Source organism: Felis catus, chromosome A2, assembly GCF_018350175.1.
Source record: "Felis catus isolate Fca126 chromosome A2, F.catus_Fca126_mat1.0, whole genome shotgun sequence".
Taxonomy (NCBI): Eukaryota; Metazoa; Chordata; class Mammalia; order Carnivora; family Felidae; genus Felis; species Felis catus.
The window spans coordinates 11579048-11598030 of record NC_058369.1 but is presented as its reverse complement, the minus strand read 5'-3'; the positions used below and the strand labels follow the sequence as shown (position 1 = coordinate 11598030).

Genomic DNA, 18983 nt, shown 5'->3' with positions numbered 1-18983 from the left:
CCCGCGACTCACATGCATGATGTCAGTGCACTGGTTGAAGATCTTCATGTAGGGCTTCAGGATGTCGAAGTGAAAGGCGGGGGTCAGCAGGCGGCGGTGCCGGCTCCACTTCTCACCTTTGCTAAGCAGCAGCCCATCTCCTGGGCGCAGGAAACTGCCCTTAGGAGCCTCTCCTATTACTCTGAAACCACAAGAAACCCCACACCCCACCCCCTCTTCCCTGAAGCCCCAGCCCCAGCTCATCCAGTCCCACACTCACCCAGCCAAGGTTTCAGGAAACCGTAGAAAAGATCATCCTTGGGGGCAATGGCAGCTGTGGAGAGAGAAGAGGTGATGATAATTCAAAAGAGAGTGCTGACCCTTGACCTCTGCTTCTAACCTCCTTGGGGCTCCTCTCTGAGCTCTGACCTCCACCTCACCTCTCCAGTCCATCTTCCACACCTGCTCCCGAAAGACCCTTATAAGATGCTGATCTGAACATGAGCCTCCCCTACTCAGATACCTCCCATGGCTCCCTATCACCCTTGTAAAAAAGTTCAAGCTCAGGCTAGCATTGAAGGCCCTGCCCCATCTAGCCTCCCTGTGTCTCTCCTATCTCACCCTTCAACATACACCTCACATACTGGCCCAGGCTGAGCTCTCCATCCAGAATGGCCCTCTTCACCCTAATCACCCCCTCTTTTCTGCCAATCCAGGCCATCTGAATTATGCCTCCTGTGGTCTCAGTCTCCAGTGCAGCCTCCTCCTTGCACTCCGGTCCCAGGAGGTCTTATCAGATGCTAGATCTGACCATGTCCCTTCCCACTCAGAGCCATTAGCCACAGCACCAGATGTTCAGCCCATTTTCAAAGCCCCGAATGATCTACCCCAGTCCAGACCTCTCTCAAAACATCTCTGTCCTCCATACTCTACATGCTCAATGTTCGAACATCACAGCATATTCTCATCTCCTTGAAAAAGCCACATTCTCTGTTCTTTCTACCACATGCCTTCTCTGCCTCAAACACTCTTCCTTCATCCTTTGAGTCTCTGCTTGGATGCCACCCCTTCTCCACCCATCCCTCTGGATTGTATCCATCCAGGTACAAGCCCCTGGAGAGGAGGGACCATGTTGATCACTGATATATGGGTGCTAAATAAATTTTCAGTGAATGAACCAGTCAAGGGATGAAAGAATGCAAAAATGGATGGTTGGATGGGTGGATGGATGGATGGATGGATGGGTGGATGGGTGGGTGGATGGGTGGGTGGGTGGATGGGTGGATGGATAGGGTGGGTGAATGGATAGGGTGGGTGGGTGGGTGGGTGGGTGGATGGATGGGTGGATGGGTGGGTGGATGAGTGAGTTAACTCCCTTTCTATGGGTTGAACAGATTTGTGACTGAATGGGCAGGGGCCCAGGAAAGAAGTACCTGAAACTCAAGTGATATCACTTTTACCTGAGATGTGACTCAGCCACCTACACACACACACTACCTAGGAATTGGCCAATCGTGCACACAGTCATCTGTCCACTCATCCTCCTATTCGGAGGGTTCTGCCACCCTCTGTACCCAACCCCTGCTGGGCAGTGCTGGGGACCAGAGGTGGCTCAGCTCCACACCCTGCCTGGAGGAGATCTGGGTGGGGCGAGAAAGAGAAGTAGAGGCATGCCATGCAAATATCAAGAAGGCAGAAAGTGTGCCAGAAGCAAAGGGAGGCACAGAGAAAGGGCTGTTGGAAGTCAAAGCAGGCTTCCTGGAAGAGGCAACACTGGAGAGGAAGATAGAAGTCTATCTAGTCATGCCTTTCCTCTCTGAGATCTGGACTCCAGCCTTAGCCCCTTGAGGGTCTTTCTGATACACAGACCTGTTAAATGGTTGCCCAGCCCAAGCACCATTCCCTAACACCCCCAATGTAAAACACAAGCTCATTTACTTTGCACACAGGTGCTCTGAGTCCAGCCTCTGTCTCACCGCCTACTCGTCCCCACACATCATCCTCACTCCAGACACCCCAAGTCACCTGAATTCCCCTGGCACTTTCACACATCTGCACCTTTGCACTGGTAGAACCCTCCACCTGAGACTTCTCATCTGGCAAACCCCTACACACATCCTTCAAGGCCCAGCGTCATTGACATCTCCTCCATGAAGTCTTCCCCAACCCCCGACCCCCACCCCAGGCTAAACCCTTGTTCTCCCATCCTCGGGTCCCTACACCTCTCCAACTTTGAACACTAGATTCCAGGAGAGGCCGTGACCCGGCTGCCTTTCCCCTCAGTGTCCCCTTCAGTAAAAAGCAGATGGTAACGTCTACCCTGGAGGAGGTCCTATAAGAAAAGGCCCCACCTGGTGCTCAGCAGGGAAGGACATATCACTGTGGTTGAGAGCTCGGCCTCCGGGAGGGCCAGATCTGGGTTCAAATCCCAGCCCCACCACTAACTCAGCATGTAAACTTGGGCGTGTCAACCATTCTGGCCCTCCATTTCCTCATCTGCCAGAGGAGAAATAGAACAATTCTGCCTGCCTCGTGGCATCCCTATAACAGCTCAATGAGCTAACATGTTCCTGGCACACGGCAGGTGCTCATTAAATATTTGTACACATAAATGAATAATTAACCAACTGCTGGCTATTTTTATAACCATGATTATAATTATTGGTCATTGGTGTCACGAACTCAGGAGATGATTATCTGCATCCCCAGTTCGCAGCAAGCCCCCACCAGGGAAAAATAAATGCACAGCCGTCATGGAAAGCTGTTTGGTGGTTCCTTAAAAAGTTAAAGGTAGAATTCCCATATGGCCCTGCATTTCTACTCCTCAGCACCTACCCAAGAGAAATGAAACTATACATCAGCACCGAAACCCGTGCAGGCATGTTCATAGCATCATTCGTAACAGCCTAAAGGTAGGAAGGACCCAAATGCCTGTCGGTGGATGAGCAGATAAACAAATTGTGGTATATCCGTATCCCCATACAACGGACTTCTACTCAGCCTTAAAAAAAGTAGGTCCTGATCATTGCTACAATGTGTGTGAACCTCGGAAACACTGTGCTAAGTGAAAGAGGTCAGTGCAAAAGGTCACATTTTGTATCATACCTTTACTGTGATATATCCAGAATAGGCAGAGCCATGGAGATAGAAAACAGAGTGGTACGTCCCAGAAAGGGGGGGGGGGGGAGGACGTAATCACTTAATGGATACAGGTTGTTTTATGGGGCCACGAAAAAAAGCTTGGAACTAGAGAGAGCCTTGGGTTGCACAACATTGTGAACACGCTACATACCTTACACTTTAAAATCGTACATTTTTAAATGGTTAATTGCATGCTACGTGAATTTCATCTCAATAAAAAATAAATGCATAAAGGCAAAAGGTGTAATGATATGCCTATATATCACACATCATTCTCTATAACGCATTTCCCCCTGCTTTCTCCCATTAATGCTCTCTACCCCAATTGCCCGATATAAGATGGAGAAGGTTCAGGAGGAGCTGTGCCTTTCTCAGGGCCCATGGGCTGTGTGGCTTTAGCCCCAGGCCATCAAGGTCCCCGGGTGTGGGGTGGGATCCACAGCTTGGGGCCAGGCCTGTCTGTCCTGACTCACAGCTCCGCCCCCCTCCCCCCCACTCCTCCAGTGGGGGGAAGGCCCTGGATATCCTGCCTGTCCTGAGGGAGGGGAGGGGAGGGGAGGGGAGAGGGAGAGGCCGGGGCATCTACTATGTGCCAAGGCCACGCGGGGCGGCTCCACTCCCTACTCCATCTGGAGTCTCACAACCATGTAAGATGGTCCTCAGGAATCTGCGGTTCTGAGGAGGAGAGGGGAGAAGGAGGAGGCAGAAGGAAAAACAGGACGTGAGAAAAGCAGGAGACGAGAAACCCCCATGAGCACCTACCCACATCACAGTGAGTCTTCACCACCACCCCATTTTACAGATCAGAAACTGAGGCCCTGAGAGGCTACATGAATTTCTGGGTCACATGGTGAGGATGGCTCCACCCAGGATTCGAGCCCAGCCCGCCCAAGTCCTGGCCCAGGGCTCTTTGCACAACTTGGAGCCCATCCCTTAGAGAGGTCACCCTTCCCGGGGTCCAGGCTCCCCCTTTGTGCAGTGGGTTGGGCATCCTGGAATGAAACGTGGGGAGGGTACAGCTGGGGGAGGGAAGGATGGCAGCCCCTTCCTCTTTCATGGCTCTGACGTGACAGCCTTGAAGGTGGTCTCTAGACCTCAAAGAGAGATCTCAGCCTCTCGTTGTAGGGGCCCAAGATGGGGCCGAAGATCCTAAAATTCCTGGTACTTTTTCATTCCTCCCCCCTCTCTCAAATGTCTCTGATGCCCCTGGAGGTGCCCAGTTATGCGTGAGGCCACACCAAAGATCCAGACTCCTAGGGGGAAGACGGAGCTGGAGGCAGACACACTCAGTCAGCCCTAGAGCGTTAGGACGGAGAATGAGAAAGCCCGGAGAAGAAAACCATGATCTGTCTGGAGGGTCAAGGAAGTCTTCCTGGAGGAGGGGTCATTGGATCCGGGTGTTGAAGGTTGAGCAAGGACTTGCCCAGCACACCCAGGAGCCCTACACCTTGGGACTGGTGTGGACTCAGAAGGGAGAAGCAATCTTCTACGTCTCCTTTTCTACTAGTCAGGGTCAGCCCAGGTGAAAAGAATGGGCTGCAGGCTGGGATAGCCACAGCAGGGAATATCAGAACCCAAATGGTGGAACTGCCATGGCTTAGAATTAAGCAGCAACCACTTAACAAAATCTCAGGCAAACAATTCCCTGATCGAATATGTTTGGCCCTGACTTCTAGGTGGGCATGTTTGCCTCTCAAAGTTCCTAGGACCCCTAGACATTGTCGCACCTTTTCCCATGCTATCCCCACTATCTGTATTACCATGGCTGCTTTGGTGAACTCCTATTCATCCTTCAAATCCCTACTCCAATGGCCCTTCCCCCAGATAGTCTACAGGCCCAGAAGCCCAGGTGATTTCTGGGAGTTGAGGGTTTATCCATCACTTAAAGGCCCAGCCCACCTACCTGAGGCACCCACTACGGGCTTGATGTAGTCAGGATGCACCAGAACCAACAGCGGCAAAATGGGGCCAATCCACACCAGGATCACATGATGCATGTTGTCCAGCACCTTCTTCTCATCTTGGAGGCCTGTCTCATTTGGAAGATACTGCAAGGGGTAGGAGGGAAAGACAGTGAGGAGGAGCCCAGCCCCTGCATCCCCTAGCCTTTCCCTCCTTCCACCTCTCCCCTGTCCTTAAAACAAGCCCGGAAGAGCTGTATGATTGCGGGCAGCTGGCTGCACCTCGCTGAACCTCCATTCCCTCACCTGAGGAGTGGGGAAGAATCAACTCTCTGTCTGAGGGCAGCTGAGAAAATGTATGAAATAACAAAATGAGAGACCGCCCCCCACCCACCCACCCACCCAGCACAGGGCATGACACACAGCCGGTGTTCCAGAAATAAAAACAGTAAGAGTACACCCAATAATAATGATCGGCATTTGTTGAGTACTTGCTACGTGAGTAATAAAATACCACTAGCACTGTTATCTTTAACACATGCGTGTGCTTACAGCGTTAGGCGCGGCGGTGGGCATGGTTCATATAGTTAATACCTTCAACCTACCCAAGAATTCTGTGAAATACTTGCTACTATTTCCCCATTTCACTTTGCTTGGAAAGGTCAAATGACTTGTCTGAAGTTACAGGTGAGTAAGTGATTGCCCTGGTGTGGGCTTCCCCAGAAGCCTCACCTAGAACTCATGCCCCCGGGAGGAGGCAGGCTGGGCCTACAGGGTCAGTGTTGTCCACACTGACCTGGCTAACTTTGGGCACCAGGGCCTGGCCACTGCCTCTAGGACCACCATTAAAGCCAGATGGCTCTTGGAATAAGAGCATTGGACGAAGGGCATGAAAAATGAGTAGGGGTTCATCTAACTGAGAAGGATATTTGGTAGAGGGCACAGTTCCAGCAAAGACCATGGAGGTGGGAAATCAGAGCCTGGCTATAGGAACAGGAAGTCATCCTACAGGACTAGACGTGAGCAGGGCAGGAGTCAGAGCCTAACGGGACTTGAACACTAGCTGAGGAGGTGAAACTTTCTCCGGACAGCAATTGGGAGTCATGGAGGGTGTGAGAGCAGAGGAGGGACATGGTTGGTTTCAAGAATCCTCCTGGGACCAGGACAGGGCGACGGACTGGAGGCAGGAGCCCAAGGAGGAGGCTGGACCATGGTCCAGCAGAAGACAATGAGGCCTGAGGAGGGGTGGGAGGTGAAAGGGAGGGAGGAGATTCGGGCACAAATAGGCAAAACTTGGTGAGTGCGGTCCCAGGGGAGACATTCCTAAAGCCAGATAAAATATTCTCGGAGCTACTGAGTAGAAATGTACCTCCTGCTTCCTTCTGAGACACTCACTCCAAGTAGCATCTAAAATATTTCTAGGGGCGCCTGGGTACCTCAGTCTGACTCTTGATTTCAGTTCAGGTCATGATCTCACGCTTTGTGAGTTCGAGCCCTGCATCGGGCTCCACACTGACAATGAGGAGCCTGCTTGGGATTCTTTCTCTCTAACTCTCTCTCTGCCTCTCCCCCGCCCCCACTCACATTCTCTCTCTCTCTTTCAAAATAAATAAACGTAAATAAAATAAAATAAAATAAAACAAAATAAAACAAAATAATAAAATAAAATCAATAAAATATTTCTAGAATCACTTGATACTTCCGGTCTCTGCAAGACTGGGGAGTTGAGCACACCCACCACCACGTGGCAGGTTCAGAGTCAAGCATGCCGCTGACGTGACTTCGGGAATTGTCAAAATAATCTCATGAGGTTATCAGGAACAATCATAAGCCCCACACTGCAGATGGGAAAACCAAGGCACAGGGAGGTGACGTAGTTTGCTCAAGGTTGTGTGGCAGGAGAGGGTAGAGACCAGCATCAAGCCCACAGTGACGACCACTGCCCTTGAACTGCCTCTCCAGAGTCCACCTCTGCCCTCGGCATGAGGCCTAAGCCAGGAAGGTCTCCACAACTGTCCCTCAGTTTCATGTAGGTCTAGAAGGGGGACCAGGTGAGTGCAGTAGGCAGTTAGGAACTGGAGTCTAAGACCCCAAAAGCCTCAGTGCCCTCAGGAGTCTGGCTTTCTTCTGACCTCTGAAGCCCTTTTAGAAAAGTGCACGTTTTCTCAGCCAGACACAACAGGTGGCAAAGGCACAGAGCTAAGAACAGGGACTCTGGAGCCAAAAGGCCTGGGCTTGAACCCCAACTCTGCCGCCTACAAGCTGTGTGACCTAGGGCCAGCTACTTAACCTCTCTGTGCCATAGTATTCTTAGAAGCAAAATGGGGACAGTGGTGGGGCCTGCCGCCTAGGATTGTCAAGAGGACTGAGGGAGAGGGAACGCGAGCTGGTGCAGCCACGCTGGAAAACAGTCTGGAGGCTCCGCAAAAAAACAAATAGAACTACCCTACAACCCAGCAATCGCACTACCAGGCATTTATCCAAGGGATACAGGTGTGCTGTTTCGAAGGGACACGTGCACCCCCATGTTTATAGCAGCACCATCAATAATCGCCCAAGTATGGGAAGAGCCCAAATGTCCATCGATGGATGAATGGATAAAGAAGATGTGGTATGTATATACAATGGAGTATTACTCGGCAGTCAAAAAGAATGAAATCTTGCCATTTGCAACTACGCGGATGGAAACAGGAGGGGATTATGCTAAGCAAAATTAGTCAGAGAAAAAAATCATATGACTTCACTCATATGAGGACTTTAAGAGACAAAACAGATGAACATAAGGGAAGGGAAACAAAAATAATATAAAAACAGGGAGGGGGACAACACAGAAGAGACCCATAAATATGGAGAACAAACTGAGGGTGACAGGAGGGGTTGTGGGAGGGGGTAGGAGCTAAATAGGGAAGGGGCACTAAGGAATCTACTCCTGAAATCATTGTTGCACTATATGCTAACCAATTTGGATGTAAATTTAAAAAAATAAAAAATAAAATTAAATAAATAAATAAAATAAGAAAAAAAACCCAAAACATCAAAGTATATATAAAAAAAAAAAAGAGGACTGAGTGAGTTAATATTTTTAAAGCACCTGATGTGATTCTAAGCACATGTATGTGAAATAAGAAATGAAAGGCAGGGCTCCTGGATGGCTCTGTCAGTTAAGCGACTGACTTTGGCTCAGATCATGATCTCGCGATTCGTGAGTTCGAGCCCTGTGTCCGGCTGTGTGCTGTCAGCTCGAAGCCTGGAGCCTGCTTCTGATTCTGTGTCTCCCTCTCTCTGCCCCTCCCCTGCTTATGCTCTGTCTCTCTCTGCCTCTCCAAAATGAATACACGTTAAAAAAATTAAAAATTTAAAAAAAAATGAAAGGCAAGGTAAGAGAATGAAAGGAAGGGTGCAACCACATCGGGGTGGGGTGGAGCAAAATCCACAGGGGTCCCCCCACCCCGCCCGGGGGTCACAGAACCCAACGACTTTCACGGGCACTGGTACCTGTTGCTACAGCAATAGGCCTGAAATTGCAGAGAAAACTTTCGACTCAGCTCTGCCTCGCCTCAGCTGTGTGACCTCGGGTAAACGGCTTGCCCTCTCTGAGCCTCCATCACACTTAGACTCTGGAAAACGGGTCTGTTCGTGGCCCTGACCAGATTCTTGGGGGATGAAAGAAACCATCAGGTCCGTCATCCTTACTGAATACCTGGGACCCGCCCAGCCCACCTGCCCAGCCCCACACACCATGCCCAGGTGGCCCAGCAGCCAGTTGCGCCGGGGGGGCTGGGGGAAGCAGCTCAGCCGGCGGCAGGTGATGTAGCAACGCCAGGAGAACCTCAGGAGCTGTATCAGCAGGCGGCAGAGGAAGAAGAGCAGGGACAGGACGAGTGCAGACACCGCATACAAGCGGAAGGCGGTCTTCTCCAGTCCCAGGAGGTACAGCAGGTGTTCCGTGACGGGCAGCATCCTGCGGGAACACACGGGATGGGGGTCAGTGCAGGTAGGAACCACTCTGGCCATGTGTGTGCCATACAAAGATGACCTGTGGGGTCAAGCATAGGGTACCTGGCACACAGGAGGTGCTCAATGCACACGAGTCCCAGACACCAAGGATACCCCCCTAACTTTCCCCAGCAGTGACCTTCAGCGAGCTGACCAGACGGACACCTGTCCATATGCCCTCAGTCTTCACTTCGCAGGGCATCCTTCCTGACTTCTCTGCCCATGCCTGGCTGGCCAGAGGGTTGGAAAATTAAAACACATACACCTCCACGCCGAAAGCAGCTCTTAACCGATGACGGATGAATGTTGCCAGATAAATACCTCCTCCCCTTGGGGCAATGACCCTGAGATGGAGTTTCACATGCACTCCCAGGCTTCCACAGCAGGATTAAACTCCGGCTGCCCACAGAAGAAACTTTCTCTATTAGCTGCCTTCCTTCCCCTGTCTTCCCTCTTTTTCTCTATTTAATTGAGGTGAGATTCACCCAACATGAAACGAACCATTTTAAAGTACAGTTGACCCTTGAACAATGCAGGGGTTGGGGGGTCCCAAGCCCTGTGCAGCCAGAATTCCATGTGTAACGTTTGACCCCCCGCAAAACTGAACTGCTCATAGCCTACTGTTGACTGGAAGCCTTACTGATAACATTAACGGCCAATTAACACATATTCTGAATGTTATATGTAGTATATACTGTATTCTTACAAGAAAGTAAGCTGCAGAGAAGAAAATGGTGTTGAGAAAAATCATTAAGAAAGAGAAAATAGGGGCTCAGTCTGTTGAGCGTTCGACTTCGGCTCAGGACATGATCTCACGGTTGATGAGTTCGAGCCCCGCACTGGGCTCTGTGCTGACAGTATAGAGCCTGGAACCTGCTTCGAATTCTGTGTCTCCCTCTCTCTCTGACCCTCCCCTGTTCATGCTTTGTCTCTCTCTGTCTCAAAAATAAATAAACATTTTTAAAAATTTTTAAAAATAAAAAATAAAAAAAATAATAATATTAATGACACAGTGACCAGGTATAGAGCGTTGCGATGTGCCATGCTCCACACTCAGGGATGTGCATGCCTCATTTTATGGTGCCTTAAAGTGGACCTTGGAGTGGGTCCTACCATTCTCTCCATTGTTTGCACAACTCAATCTCTGTTCCTCTAACTCAAGAGAGATGGGAGCTGACAGAGGCCCCCTGAACCCCTACCAAAGGCCAAACTCAATCACATTGGGGGCCCACAGATCTCAGACAGTGCCGAGGAGATTGCTGAAAATGGTTAGGTCTTGCCCTCATCTCTCCTTTCCCCTTAGTCCAGACACCCAAGGGTTCTCTCTGTGCTCCACCTCCTTGGGCAACACAGCTGAAGGAACCCTACCCTCCAGGTCCTCACCTGAGTCCCCAGTCCCCACCACCCCCCCCCACCACCGGCCCATGGTTCCCTCCATTAGGGGCTCAGAGTCACTGGCTTTTCCACCAGCCAATGACCAACTGTATCATCCATGCAGAAGATGTGAAGTTTCTATTGGTTACCACACCCTGGGAAAACAGCTGGGTGCATCATCACCAAATTTGGAGAGTCCCATTGGGACGGTCTGACTTACACTCCCAGCCATGCAATTGACATGACCACTCATTAGGATGTCTGGTACCAAGGAGAGACAGAAAGGGAATAACAAGTGTTGGCAAGGATGCGGAGAAACCTTGAACCCTGATGCCTTGCTCGTGGGGATGTAAAATGGTGAGGCTTTGCTGTGGAAAACAGTGTGGTGGTTCCTCAAAATATTAAACATAGAATCACCATATGATCCAGCAATCCCACTTCTGGAGAGATCCCCAAAAGAAGTGAAAGCAGGGACTCAAACAGATATTTGCACACCCATGTTCACAGCAGCATTAGTCACAAGGGCCAAAAGGTGGAGGCAACCCAAGTGCCCAAGAAAGGAAGAAGAGATACACATACTATGGCCTATCCATACACTGGAATATTATTCGGCCATAAAAAGGGAATTCTGACACAGGCCACAACATGGATGGACCTCAAGGACATTACGTGAAGTGAAATAAGAGACACAAAGGACAAATGCTCTGTGTCCCCAGAGGAGTCAGGTTCAGAGACAGGAAGCAGAATGGCGGGCACCAGGACCGGCGGGAGGGGGGGTAGGGAGTCAGAGTTTTAATTGAAGAAGACAGAAAAGTTCTGGACATGGATGGTGGTGATGGCTGCACAACAGTGTGAATGTACTTAAGGCCACTGAACTGTTCACTGAAAATGGTTAAGACTGGGGGGCGGGGGACACCTGTGTGACACAGTCGGTTAAGCATCCCACCCTTGATCTCGGCTCAGGTCATGATCCCACAGTTTGTGAGATCAAGCCCCGTGTTGAGCTCTGTGCTGACAGTGCGGAGCCTGCTTGGGATTCTCTCTCCCTCTCTCTCTCTCTACACAACCTCCCCCCCCCCAAATAAATAAATAAACATTAAAAAAAAAAAAAAGACTGCGTGTCTCGAAGGAGGTAAAGCAGAGATAGAGGTGGCTGAATACTGGTCCCCCAAAGAGATCAGGTCTCTGGAACGTGGGAATGTGATCTTAACTGCCAGCGTCTTTGCAGACAGGACTAGAGATGAGAAGATTATCCGGGATTGGATTGTCTAGGTTGTTCCCAACTGGAATCGAAATCTCCTCGTAAGAGAGAGGCCGAGGGAGACTCAACACACAGAAGAGAAGAAGGCCGTGGAAAGATAAAGGCAGACCCTGGAGGGATGCGGCCACCAGCCCAGGCACCCTGGAGCCACTAGAAGCTGGGAGAGGCAGGGAGCAGATTCTGCCCTAGAACCTCCAGAGGGAGCACGGCCCTGCCCTCACCTGGGTTTCAGACTCCCGGCCTCCAGAACTCTGAGAGAATAAATGTGTGCTGTTTCAAGCCACCCAGTTCGTGGTAATTCGTCACAGCAGCCACAGGAAACAAATACACGGAGTAAGAGGGTGCAGACCGATCCCTCCAGATGAGGTGGCCTGTGTGTGTCTCTTGGGGGAAGGCTCTCTGGGCAGACAGCTGAGTGAAGAACGGGGCTTTCTCATTAAGTGCACATCTGCACACACACGCACATAGCTGGGGTCTTTTAATACATATATATTTTTTTTTTTTTGAGAGAGAGAGAGAGAGAGAGAAAGCGAGAGTGGGGAAGGGGCAGAGATAGAGAATCCCAAGCAGGCTCTGTGCTGTCAGCGCAGAGCCTGATGTGGGGCTCAAACCCACAAGCCGTGAGATCAGAACTTGAGCCGAAATCAAGAGTTGGACGCTTAACCGACTGAGTCACCCAGGTGACCCTAAGGTTTTATATTTTTTTTAATGTTTATTTATTTTTGAGAGAGAGAGAGAGAGAGAGACAGAGAGTGAGCAGGGGAGGGGCAGAGAGAGAGGGAGACACAGAATCGGAAACAGGCTCCAGGCTCTGAGCTGTCAGCACAGAGCCCGACGCGGGGCTCGAACTCACGGACTGTGAGATCATGACCTGAGCTGAATTAGGACGCTTAACCGACTGAGTCACCCAGGTACCCACATGTAGCTGGGTTCTAATCCTGACTCCACGGACTGGCTGTGTGGCCTAGGCCTCAGTTTCCCTATCTGAAACTGGGGGTGACTGTAAAAGATGATCTTTGGGTCCACCCCAGTGTGACCTTTTCCTGTGTGTGGCCCAGGGTGGGGTCACCGCTTTGGCAGGCCCAAGACCTCTGGGTCACCTCTAACCCCTGGGCAACCTGGCTGTAGTCTGGCTGCCACTCCAGACACCACAGTCACCTTTCTGAAGGTCCGTCACTCTCCTGCTCTAACACCATCCATGGCTCCCCACTGCCCTCAGTCTGGCATCCAAAGCCCTTGAGGAGCTGACCACCCCCGCCCATCCTCCACTTCAGCCATAAAGATCCCCCTTCTCAGGATGTTTTGGACCCTTTCACCCAAGCTATAAACGTTGGATTCCTTAGAGCTGGTCCTGAGTCATCGCTTCCTCTCTCTCCATGTATACGCCCTGGGGAGCTCACCCCCTCCCATGGCTTTTGTGACCCTGTCTCTGAGATGCCTCCCATGTCTTGATGACCCCACCTCCTGGATGGCCTCTCAGACCCTCACATTCACCTCACCTCCTTCCTCCCTCTCTGCCCACACCCAGTTCATTGCCAGGTCCTGCCAGTAGTGTATCCGAAATATCTTTCACTCTCATTCACTTTTCCCCATCCCCATCATCTCAACCCACGTCAGGCCACCACTGCAGTGGCCTCCTCCCCTTGCTCCCGAGTTCCCTCCCACCCCTCACCCAGCAGTCCATTCTCCACCCAGCAGCCAAAGGGATCTCCCTAAAATTAAATCAGATCACAGCCTTCCCCTGTTCAAAGTCCTCCCCATTATGCTGAACACAATTCAGATTCCTTCCCACGGACTGAGACGCCCTGTGCGCCCGGCCCCTGTGGACCCCTCCAGCCTCTCCCACGGCTCTCCCCGCTGCTGACTCAACTCCAGCCACTCTGGCCACAGGCCAAATTCATTCCCACTTCAGAGCCTTTGCACATGCTGTTCCCTCCAATCTGGCATGCCTTTCCCCCAGCTCTGCCCACAAGGGCCCCTCCTCATCCTCCAGGACCACCTCTGCTTTTCACCACAATCAGCCACCTCCTTTATTGAGCACCTTCTGTGTGCAGTGGCTTTCTCAGCCATTTCTTTCATCTTTCCAGGAGCCCTTCGAGGCAGCTGGGGTTCTTCTAAGTAGAGTCACAGCAAGAACCCCCACCCCCACCCAGAACAATCCCAGCTGATATCCTGACAAAGGAAATGTCTTCCTGAAATGCTGAAATGGGGAGGAACTGAAACAAGAGAAAGCACCAGCCCTCAAAGAGGAGACCCTGCCCCAGGAAGGCAGGTGCACAGGAGGCAGGGAGCTCTGAACCGCCGTGCCCACCCCCCCTATGTGGGACGTGGGCTGCGGCTTTTCCCAGGACCGGCTGCTCCAAGCAGAAAGAGCACACGCTGGATCCCCAGCTGGCTGTCACCCTGGGAGCCTCAGTCTTCTCATCTATGAAGTGGAAACAATATCCAGAAGTCCATCTGATGCTTCTGGGAGGAGCTCAATAAATAGTGCCTCGGGGAAGTTAAATCTTCCACTTTCTGCAGCTGGGTTCCACTCGCCCACCCCTAGCAAGAGCACTCTTGCCAGCACCCCCCCCCCCAAAGAAAGTGCTGCAAAAACCTTTGAGGCAGTGCAGCCGCTTTGAGAAATAGCTTCGCAGTTCCTCAAAAAGCTAAACACAGAATTTTCATGTGACCTGGAAATTCCACTCCTGGGTATATAGTCAATAGAATGCAGGGGCGCCTGGGTGGCTCAGTCGGTTGAGCGTCCGACTCTTGATTTCGGCTCAGGTCACGATGCCAGGCATGGGATCGAGCCCTGCATCGGACTCCATGCTGGCTGTGGAGCCTGCTTAAGATTCTCATTCTTTCTCCCTCTGGTCCTCCACCACTCTCTCTCTCTCTCTCTCACATAAAATAAAATTAAAATTAAAACTAAAGAATGTAAAACATCCTCAGATACTTGTATATGAATATGAATAGCAGCACTATTCAGAATAGCCCAAAGGTGGAAACAATCCAAATGTCCATCAATGAATGAATGGATAAGTATCATGTGATATATTCGTGTGATGGAATATTACTTGGTCATGAAAAGGGGCGCCTGGGTGGCTCAGTCGATTAAGCGTCTGACTTCGGCTCAGGTCATGATCTCCCAGTCCATGAGTTCGAGCCCCACGTCGGGCTCTTGTGCTGACAGCTCAGAGCCTGGAGCCTGCTTCGGGTTCTGTGTGTCCCTCTCTCCCTGCCCCTCCCCCACTTGTGCTCGGTCTCTCTCTGTCTCTCAAAAATGAATAAATGTAAAAAAAACATTTTTAACAAAGATGACACTCAAATGAAAAAATAAGCCTGGGGGCGCCTGGGTGGCTCAGTCGGTTGAGTGTCCGACATCGGCCCAGGTCATGATCTCACGGTTCATGGGTTCGAGCCCCGCATCGGGCTCTGTGCTGACAGCTCAGAGCCTGGAGCCTGCTTCAGATTCTGTGTCTCCCTCTCTCTCTCTGCCCCTCCCCTGCTCATGCTCTGTCTCTCTGTCTCAAAAATAAATTAAAATTTTTTTTATTTTAATAAAAAAATAAATAAATATAAAAATGAATCAGTTGACTGTACAACCCAAAGAATGAACTCTAATGTAAACTATTAATTTTGGTTAAGTATAATGTGTCTACATTGGCTCATCAGTTGTAAGAAACATATCATCCTAACAGAAGATGTTAATAATAGGGGAAAGTGTAGGGAGTTGATGGATGTTTTGGAACTCTATACTTCCTGCATAGTTTTTCTGTAAACCTGAAACTGCTCTAAAATATAAATTCTGTTGGGGCGCCTGAGTGGCGCAGTCGGTTAAGCGTCCGACTTCAGCCAGGTCACGATCTCACGGTCCGTGAGTTCGAGCCCCGCGTCAGGCTCTGGGCTGATGGCTCAGAGCCTGGAGCCTGTTTCCGATTCTGTGTCTCCCTCTCTCTCTGCCCCTCCCCCGTTCATGCTCTGTCTCTCTCTGTCCCAAAAATAAATAAACGTTGGAAAAAAAATTTTTTTTTAAATAAAATATAAATTCTGTTTAAAAGTTAATTATTTGAGGGACACCTGGGTGGCTCAGTCAGTTAAGCATCCAACTTCAGCTCAGGTCATGATCTCACAGTTGGTGAGTTCACGCCCGGCGTTGGGCTCTGTGCTGACAGCTCAGAGCCTGGAGCCTGCTTCAGATTCTGGGTCTCCCTCTCTCTCTGCCCCTCCCCTGCTCATGCACACGCTCTCATTCTCTCTCTCTCTCCCTCTCTCTCCCCCCCTCTCCCTCTCTCTCTCAAATATAAATAAACATTAAAAAATAAAGAATAAAATAAAATAAAGTTTTAATTGTGGGGTGCCTGGGTGGCTCAGTCAGTTGGGTGTCCGACGACTTTGGCTTAGGTCATGATCTCATGGTTTGTCTGTTGACAGCTCAGAGCCTGGAGCCTAATTCAGATTCTGTGTCTCCTTCTCTCTGCCCCTCCCCTGCTCGTGTTCTGTCTCTCTCTCTCTCTCTCTCTCAAAAATAATAATAATAATAATAAACATTTAAAACAATTTTTTTAATAAATAAAAAAGTTAACTATTTGAGGGTTGCCTGGCCAGCTCAGTGGGTAGAGCATGCGACTCTTGATCTCAGGGTTGTGAGTTTGAGCCCCACGTTGGGCGTAGAGATTACCTAAAAAGATAAAAAAAAATCTTTTTAAAAAAGTTAATTATTTGAAATTAATGAAAAATGAATAAAGATGCTTTAATTGGGAAGAAGGTGTTCTGGGGGTTCAGACAGTCGTTTCCTTTCGTGACTTGAGTGCTGGTGACATGTGTGGGTTCAATTCTCAAACACTCCTGAACTGCCCAGTTGTAGAATGTGCACTTCCCTATACCCCCTGTATTACACTTCAACTTAAAAAAATTAAAAATAAAATGAAAATTTGTTTCCCGATTGCATCGTCTTTTAAAATGTGCATCTTTGGGGCGCCTGGGTGGCTCAGTTGGCTAAACACCCAACTTTGTTCAGGTCATGATCTCATGGTTCGTGGGTTCAAGCCCCGCGTCAGGCTCTGTGCTGACAGCTCAGAGCCTGGAGCCTGCTTCCGATTCTATGTCTCCCTCTCTCTCTGCCCCTCCCCCACTCACTCTCTCTTTCTCTCTCTCTCTCTCAAAAATAAGTATTAAAAAAAAAATTTCAAATGTGCGTCTTTGACTCAAACCAGCCTGGGTCCCAGTCGCGGCCCTGCGCCTCCCCCAAGTCAGCAGCCTTGAGTAGTCTAGTCCCCACCCCCAGCTTCCATGTGCCAATCTGTGAAATGGGTTAACAATAGCAGGAGCCACCCCTTAAAGGTTGCTTGGGACACTTCAGTGAGATGAGGTCTGGTAGGCGGTATGCAAGATTTTAGCCATTATTCCTGCTTCTATTATTTACTAGTTTATTGGAGCGAGATAAACGCAAAGCTGACACTCTCAGGATGCTGTGAGAGGCTGGCAAACTTCAGAGCATCAGACACCAGGCAAGGGCACCCAGCAGCCCCACCCCAGCAGAGGTGGCCCCGCCTGTCCTGCTGGGGCCAGCATTATCTGAAAACGGAGGAGCCAGCGACTGGTTCCGTGGCCCACGCCCAAGGAGCGCTGGTTTGTCAGGTTAGCCCGGCCGCCAGTCAGGGACTTGTCATACAAGGTGTGTGGGCTCCTGAGAAGGAATGCAGGACACGACCATGCCCCCCACACACACACACACCCCGGACACACACACCACCAGAAATCACACATGTTGCCTCTCCTTGAACTGCAGGTCCTGGGGCCCACCTGTCATCCAAGCACCCAACACTGGCTCCACTGCCCCACATCCTAGCGCTGCCCTTCACTCACTCTGGAAGCCAGTAGTCAAAACAGCCTGCCTCCTCTCCCTGCTCATGCCAACCAAACACCCTCTCTATGCCAAAGAGCTGCCTGACCCCAGAGACTCCTATTCTCCCAAAGTGCCAGACCCTAGAAGTCTGAGCTGAGAGGAGGCTTACCCCAGATTTCTGGGGTTCGGAGAAGGGGCTGCAGGAGCAGTTCTGAGGGCAGAGCCAAGCTGGCAAATCGAGGTGGGAAGGAGGGCCTCACCGCAGCTGTGGGCACACTGTAGGCTGTCGCCCACAGCTTCCTCGGCCCAAAGGAGATCCTGACAGAAAAAGAAGTTTACAAACCACCAGCCATCTAGAACATCCCAGAACTGCAATTGCCTCTGCCCACCATCTCAGCACTTGGACATGAGCCTCGGAAAGGATTCCATAAAGCTCCACCTCAGAGCTGTGTGACCTCAGGTGAATGTCTGCACCTCTCTGAGCCTCAATTTCCTCACGTGTAAGACAGGAACTGTATTACCCACTTCACAGGGCTTTGATAACAATGCCACATTTTTAATGTGCTCAGCTCAGGGCTTGGCACACCGCAAGCCCCAGATCAAAGGTGCCTCTCCTTGCTGTTGGGGCTGGCACCATATTCGTGAGTGCTTGCCCAGTCATCTGCGATTTGGAGAATGGGGTCCAAGGCTTGCCAGGGAGGCGGGAGGGGGTCGCCTTCTCCGTCTGCGGAGTCATCCAAGCCCAGGTCACCACCGGACACCAGTCCAGGGCTAATGTTACCGCTCAGAAACCCAAGCTGGGCTATACAGAGAGGCCGGGGCCGTTGGAAAGGGCACAGGATGTTGGGGTCACACAGGGCCGGTTTGTTCAAATCCCAGCTCCCCCACTGTCTCCCGGCCTCCCTCCCACCTCCAGCCTGAGACTCCCCAGTTGGCAGGTCTCAGCCGCCTCACGTGGTCCAAGCGGGGACGGCCAGCCCCTTGGACACCAGGGAGCATACATCCCTCCCGCATCCAACAAACGTCAGCTGGTACCAACCGCAGGAGCTCACACAACCCTCACAGCCAACTCTGGGGGCCCAGGAGGGCATCTCCTCTTTTCAGGCTCTGCGCCTGCCATGGGTGGGGAGAGGGACGGTGAAGGCAGCCGGATCACTAGCGTAAAGTCCCTGAGGGAGACGCTGTGGAGTGACTCCGGTCCGCCCTGCGGCACAGGGCAGGGCCTGGATCCGCCCGAGAGGTCCTGATGGGGAGGGGGCTCTTCCTGAGGTCCCTTCCCATCACGGAAACCCGGGGAGAAGGATGTACCCAGGACTCCGAGGGGCGCGCTCAAAACAACTGCGCCCAAAAGCGGCGGCCGTCGGGGACACGCCCACGTCCCCCCATCCGGAGCCTCTGGGACCCGCCGCCGCCGCCACCTGGGTCGTGGGGATTCCCGGGGCGGGCTGCGCCCAGCCCCTCGCGTCCCCGCTGCCAGCACCCGCGCCTGCCGGGCGCC

The 18983-nt window shown here is 51.3% G+C and overlaps 1 protein-coding gene across 8 annotated transcripts in view; it reads right to left on the bottom strand.

The window, feature by feature from the left end:
• The window catches only part of CYP4F22 (cytochrome P450 family 4 subfamily F member 22), a 50295-nt gene that overhangs the window by 10510 nt on the left and 20802 nt on the right, over positions 1–18983 (bottom strand). For 4 of the 8 annotated variants that reach the window (XM_045047520.1, XM_045047515.1, XM_045047513.1 and 1 more), the window contains 5 exons: positions 17655–17803; positions 8760–8982; positions 5024–5168; positions 260–313; positions 13–140 (listed from right to left, as the gene is read on the bottom strand). In XM_045047520.1, coding sequence (XP_044903455.1) covers positions 13–140; positions 260–313; positions 5024–5168; positions 8760–8982; positions 17655–17803 — 699 coding nt within the window. Of the gene's footprint in view, positions 1–12; positions 141–259; positions 314–5023; positions 5169–8516; positions 8675–8759; positions 8983–17654; positions 17804–18524; positions 18963–18983 lie in introns of those variants that run through there. The other 4 variants (XM_045047523.1, XM_011289937.4, XM_045047524.1 and 1 more) reach the window with 3 other exon arrangements.